The sequence below is a fragment of the Heliangelus exortis genome, chromosome 3, assembly GCF_036169615.1.
Source record: "Heliangelus exortis chromosome 3, bHelExo1.hap1, whole genome shotgun sequence".
NCBI lineage: Eukaryota > Metazoa > Chordata > Aves > Apodiformes > Trochilidae > Heliangelus > Heliangelus exortis.
Window position 1 is genome coordinate 39,280,013 of NC_092424.1, and position 6,411 is coordinate 39,286,423.

Below are 6,411 nucleotides of genomic sequence, written 5' to 3' on the forward strand. Positions count from 1 at the left end.
CAGACACCTTTTCTGTAGAGTCAGACACCTTTTCAAAACTAAACCCTCGACAGAGAGCTTCAGAAGAACACAGCTCCAGCTCCTCTCACCTGCATACAGGTTTCTTCCCACCTCTTTGTCCTGCTTTTGCTCTCCTTCTTCAAACACAGCACAGCCAAGCAGACAGACACACAGCTCAGCTGCAAGGCCCCAACCCGGGCTCCTCTCTTCTTTGCCTCCTGTCCCAGACAAGGGTGAGAAAAGGCACTCTCACCCTGGCACCATCCATCAGGCTCAGGCTCGGGCTCAGACCCAGCTCCCCTTGGACAGGCTGGTCCACAGCTGGCTGGGCTTCCCCCTGGTAAAGCCACTCCACCAAGGCCCGCAGCACATCCAGGAACGCGCCAGAGAGCAGGAGGCTTCTCAAAGCTTGTGCTGCCTGGAAAACAAGCATCCCCCTGGACTTCCACCAAGAAGTTCAGCTCCTTTCTCACCATTCACCTCCTCACACCATTCCATGGAATCACCTCCACTCCCTCCTCCTCTTTCACAAGTCCCTGGCAAGCAAGCACTCTTGACGCCGGGCTGCAGCAACAAGGGCCTCACCAGCAGAGAGAAAGAAGTCATCATCCCTCTCTACGCGGTGCTTGTCAGACCACAGCTGGACTATCGCCTTCAGTTTTGGTCCCCCCTCTACAAAAAGCTCCCACAAAGTGGACAGGCTGCAGAAGGGGCCAGAGCAGGGCCACAGGGGCGATCAGAGGACTGGAGCCACGTGAGGAGAGTCTGAGAAAGCTAGGCTTGTTCAGCCGTGAGAAGAGAAGCTTTAGGGGAGACCTTATTACCATCTTCCAGCATTTCAAAGGTGGCTACAGAGAAGGGGGAGACTCCCAGTTTACAAGAAGTCACATGGAGAAGACAAGGGGCAATGGGCACAAGTTGCTTCTGGGGACATTCCCACTGGACACAATGGGAAAAGTGCTCACCAGGAGGACACGCAACACCTTGGAATGGTTTCCCAGGGGAAGTGGTGGCTTCCCTGCCTTTGGACAGTTTGGAGTCTCAGCCCAACACAGTGCTGAGACATCCTACAGAAACTAGAGTATTACCTAAAAGGCTTGGACCAGACCATCCTTGAGGTCCCTTCCAACATGACATTCTAGGATTCCATGATTCTTCCGGAACGCCTTCAAAGGAGGGGCAGGGGAATGGCTGCCAGGGCGGTTACATCATAATCCTAGGCCTGTGACACGCTGGGCTTTGGAAGGGACCTATCGGGGCCATCGGAGGGACCATCTAGTCTAGCGTGAGACAGCGGGAAGGACGGCAGCATGGGCCAGCCACTCAGCCGACCACGCTCTTCATGCTGGAATTGCTGTTCCCGGAGGAAGGACCGGCAGAACGACGATGACCTCGAGGACTACTATGTGCCCCAGAGGTCAGCGCCAGAGCCGGTTTCACCAGGGAGCCAGCCAGAGCCCAAGAAGAAGGGCTCACGGTGGAAAGTTTGGAAAAGGAGGAGGGCTCGGGTGAGCCAGGTGTTGGAAGCAGGTGTCTCTCAAGCTTCCCCACGGGAGCTGAGCACCGTGCTGACCCAGCAGCCGGGCCAGCCTGACCACAGAAAGCCCACCTCCAGGGGAAGCCTCAGCCAGGGGCACCAGCAGGAGACCCTGGAGTCAGCCGGCATGCCAGAGGAGAACGTCAGGGCCTCTGTGCACCTCAGAGAGGAGCTGCTGGCTGCAGGACTGGACATTCCCATCACCTGCCAGTCCCGCGTGTCCCTGGGGGGTGCTGGCAGCCCCCCGGCCAGCATTGCAGGCTGTACCAAGGAGGCGGCGGGCCACTGCCAGGATGAGGACTCTGAGGCCACTTTGGAGCTCTTGTCCAGGCCCCCGGAACACGACTTCTCGGGCACCGACTCGGACTCGCTCCAGGAGTTCCAGACGCCGGAAGCTCTTTACCTGAGCAAGGACGAGGGGGACGGGGCCAGCCCCGGCTCCCTGGAGGTGCAGGTGAGGGAGAGGGATGAGACAGGGACAAGTGCCCAGGCGGCCACCTCAGCACGGACGGGGGCTTCCAGCACACCCACAGCTCTGAGAAAGAGCTCTTCCCTCCTGGCCACAAACGGGACTTTCCCTGCTGCCTCTCTTTACAGAGGGGAGCTTCTTTCCCTCTCCTCCCCCTTCCCAAAGTGCTCGGCAGCACTTCAAGATGCAGCTTAGACACGAAAAATTGCGTTCAAATTTGACCACTAGGTTAAAGGAAAAAGAGAGAACAGCAGTGAAATCCTAAAAGTAAAATTCAGTGAACCAACCTTTCCAGGGAAAAGCCCTTGTGTTGACATTTGGCATTGCTTTGCCACTTGGAGGATCTCCTCTAAAAATCCACTCTGTGCCGTGTTTTCCTCCTAGAATGTAAACTCTGAGCCATGGGAATTTCTGGGGACTAAATCTAAAAATGCTCCTGGCCACTCCTTGGGGATCGGCCTGTAACCTGAATGCCTCAGTATCTCCCTGCCCGCTGCATTTCCAACTCTGACCTTAAATCACCTGCATGTCTTGACTACCTAGACCACCCGGATGAGTCCTCCATGCAGCAGTCCTGGAAGTATGGAGCACGAGGAGGAAGAGGGCCACCCAGAACCTCGGACAGGACATCTGCTACGTGCAAGATGTATATACTGTTCTTAACATTTCCGATAGAATAAGTCTTCGTAACCTAAGATGGGAGGGGGCTTTGCAAGTCTTTTCTTTCTCTCTTGACTATTTTTCTTTGGGGGTGGGCACTGTTTCTCCTCTTCTCTACATATCTTGTTCCTTTTTGCCTCCCTTTCCCCCTCAAAAAACAGTACATAAAGGAAACGAGCCAACTCCTAATGAGATCCCTGGAAATGTGCCTTGATGAGAGCTGTCCAGTAACATCTCTCCAGCTGCTGGGGATTTTCCATTCCAAAAGGCGCAGTTTCTTCCAGTAGAAGAAACTATTTTTTCTTTCTGTTGCTCTGGGACACCGCTTGGGGTTGGTGGCTTGTCTCCTTGAGAGCTGAGTAACTTCACACATGGTGTGACCGAGAGCTCTTTTCTTTCCAGATGAGTTCGTCACTGTTTTGGGTGAAGGCGCCTTTGGGCAGGTCATGGAATTCATTGATCACCAAGAGTAAGTCTTTTGAGTTAAAAGACAGGCAAGTTTTGTGACTGATGCTCTTGAGGGCTGCCCTGGGATCTGTTCAGATTCTAGTCGAGCCTGTGTGCAGACGCACCCTTCTGACATTAACAGCTCCACACACGTCCTCTAGAACTGAAGACCTTTTCTGATGAGGTTCCCATCGTTATAAACAAGATAGGTGGTGACAGTTCCTGAGGATTCTTAGGTTCAAGTCCTCCTTGGTCTCACCCCTGTTGTTAAAAACCTGCCTTTCCAGGGACAACAGGCATGTGGCAGTGAAGTTCGTCAAAGATGTCGACCCACGCAGGGCATATCATGCAGAAGTCTCAGTGCTGCAATATTTGAACTCACTGGACCCCAGCGGCACACAGTAAGTAGACAAAACCGACCGCACTGTGCTTTGGCTTTAAGCTTTCCCAGACGCTGCCTTCTGGAACAGAAGAGCTATGGAGCGAAGCCTGATCCAACGGCCTGTGGCAGTTCCTCTGGTTTTCTGCTTTTGCAGTCACTGCGTCCGAATGCTGGACTGGTTCGAGCACCGGGGCCATGTGTGCATTGTTTTTGAGCTGCTGGGGCCCAGCACCTACAGCTTCATTGTAGCAAATGGCTTCCGGCCCTTCAGGGTGGACGACATCAGACGGATGGGCTACCAGCTCTGCGAGGCTGTCAACTGTAAGTGCGCTTCTTGGTTGCTTGTTAAATTTTCTCTGGGGGACGAGCTAACTGGCCTCGTTATCTTGCAGTTTTGCACATCAACGGGTTGACACACACAGATTTAAAACCGGATAATATTTTACTTGTCAACTCCGAGTACACAGAGGAGTACAACGCCAGCCTGGTAAGTTGCTGTCCTCTTCCCCACCTCCCCTTCAGCCACCCTCTGGCATTCTCTGGGCTCAGCCATCCCACTGGTTCCTTGCAGAAACAAGTGGAGCGCAGACCGAAAGACCCATCCGTCAAAGTGGCCGACTTTGGGAACGCGACAAGGGATGACGAGCCTCACTGCCCTCTCGTCTCTACAAGACCCTACCGAGCTCCAGAAATCATCCTAGGTCAGGAGGCGTCTCTTAGGCACATCTTTGCCATAAGATGCTTCCTGCTGTGCTCTTGAAGGCTGCTACAGCACTGTGGCGCCTCTTGCTTGAGCTGCTCAACTCTTTGTAGCCTGGTGCAAACATGGATCTTCTGAATCTTTCCACAGCCCTGGGATGGTCACAGCCATGCGACGTCTGGAGTATAGGCTGTATCCTCCTCGAGTACTACCTCGGATTCCCAGTGTTTACGGTAGGCAACGAGGAACCCCAAGCGACGCAGCGCGTACCACGCTGCCCAACTCGGGGAAAACGTGCTCCGGCGAGGTGGGAGCTAAGGGCAAGGGTCTGCGCAAGAAAGGCAGCTGCTTGTCTCTGCAAGGCCGCCTTGAGGTGAACAGAAGCTGTAGGCACAAAGGAACTGTCTCAGCAGGAGACTTGCACAAGCTGCTTTCAGCAAACACTGGGGCAGCAGCTTGGCATGAAGGGTGACCCCGTCACCGGGTGCAATTTCCAAGCAGCACTAATAACACATGTGGCTTTGCCTGACAGCATCAGCAAATACCATGCAACTACCCAAATTCTGTCAGCCTCAGATATACCGATGAAACTGGACATTTACGAGCCAAGAAAAACAAATAGCACCAACAACTAAAATAATGCTGGGTCAAGGGGAACAATTTCCAGGAGGTTGTACCTTCTTCCAGGAAACAAGTAGCTATGGCCACTCTTTTTTCCTTAGTCGGGAATGGATTATTGCTTTCAGGGTCCAGTCAAGTAGGAAGTCAGGTCAGTGTAAGCGAGTTCTTGGGAACTCCCTCTAACAACCAACAATGTCTACCTAGGTTTCCTTCGATGCCTATGAAGATATAGAACACCTGGCAAAGATGGAAAGAATCCTGGGGCCTTTGCCAAGAGACATGATCAAGAAAACCAGGTAATGACACTTTTCTGTACCTGGACTGCTAGGGTTCAACGGAAATCTGGTTTCAGATCTGGTTGAAGTGCCATCTTTTTAAAGTCATGCTATTAGATACTCAGTATCACACTTTTACTCAATGGAACAAGCCGGCTGCTCCTGTGCCAACATTCCCAGGCCAGTCCCCCACTTTTGGACAAAGGTGCTGACAAACAGCTTCCAGCGCAGGGACAAAGCAGCATCCTTGAAGAGCAAACTCTTGGTTCCAGGAGAAACACAAAAGTCTCTTTCTTTCAGGAGAGGCGACTACTACTGTCATGGCCGGCTGGTGTGGGACCAACACAGCCTCTTTGGCCGCTATGCCTCACAGCACTGTAAGCCACTGAAGGTAAGAGAAGAGAGGGAAACGGCTTTGGAAGAGAGGAGCTTGAAGGGCAAGGACGCAATCAGGAAAACATCTTCCGTTGTTTTCTTCCCAAAGGCGTACATGACCTGCAGCACTGAGGAACACTGCCACCTGTTCGACTTGATAGAGAAGATGCTGCAGTACGACCCAGCCGAGCGAATTACCCTGCAAGAAGCCCTCAAACATCCTTTTTTCTTCCCGCTCCAACGGGAAAAAAGGGCATCGCCTCTAAGAGCTGAGGGGGCTGACACGGGTGTCAGTCCCCCAAAGAAGCCTAGGAAAATTTGGGCCTTTGTTACATGTTGTGTTCTGTTCTGTTCCGTTCTGTTCTGTTTGTGGGTAGTTTCACGTTTGTTGGATTAAAAGAGTTTGTAAATACCCTCTTCTGTGTTACAAGCGTTTGGATACTGATGTTTCACCCAACTCCTGGCATGAAACACAAAAGAAACTGATGAGCGTGGTTGCGTGTCCTCCCTAAATGAAGATCTGGGGACAGTGGCACTTTGAGCCATGCACACATGTCCCAGAGCTCTGTCCTCCTGCTGAGTGGTCTCCACAACGACAGTCCCAATACCCAGAACATACAGTGCCCTTTCACCAACACCTCAATGACCCCATCACTGCACACCCCCCACATCTCCAGCTCCTCCACTGCTCCACCCCAGCTCTAACATCTGAAGCTTGGTGATGAACATTTAAATGCTCTGACCCCCTGCTGCTACCGGGACTGGAAACACTCTGTGCGTCACAGGCCGAGAACTTGGCACGGCCACAAGAGCTCCCCCTCCCTACCAGGAAGCCACTAGAGCTGCTCAGTCCCGGCAAGGCTCTAAATTTACGTGCCTTCTACAGGGCAGACTAAGTCACGTCAGCACAAGAAGCACGCAGAGGTGTGCAGCTTCGCTGTGTGC

The 6,411-nt window shown here is 52.9% G+C and overlaps 1 protein-coding gene across 1 annotated transcript; it reads left to right on the forward strand.

The window, feature by feature from the left end:
* Window positions 1-755: 755 nt before the first annotated feature.
* On the forward strand, window positions 756-5,881 carry LOC139794538 (dual specificity protein kinase CLK1-like). Its single transcript, XM_071740266.1, has 11 exons — window positions 756-1,991; window positions 2,550-2,652; window positions 3,069-3,135; window positions 3,401-3,514; window positions 3,650-3,816; window positions 3,888-3,982; window positions 4,067-4,196; window positions 4,346-4,428; window positions 5,021-5,112; window positions 5,392-5,482; window positions 5,576-5,881. Exons 1-11 carry the CDS (start codon window positions 1,311-1,313, stop codon window positions 5,861-5,863), a joined length of 1,911 nt encoding a protein of 636 aa, XP_071596367.1. The 5' UTR covers window positions 756-1,310; the 3' UTR covers window positions 5,864-5,881.
* Window positions 5,882-6,411: the final 530 nt, after the last annotated feature.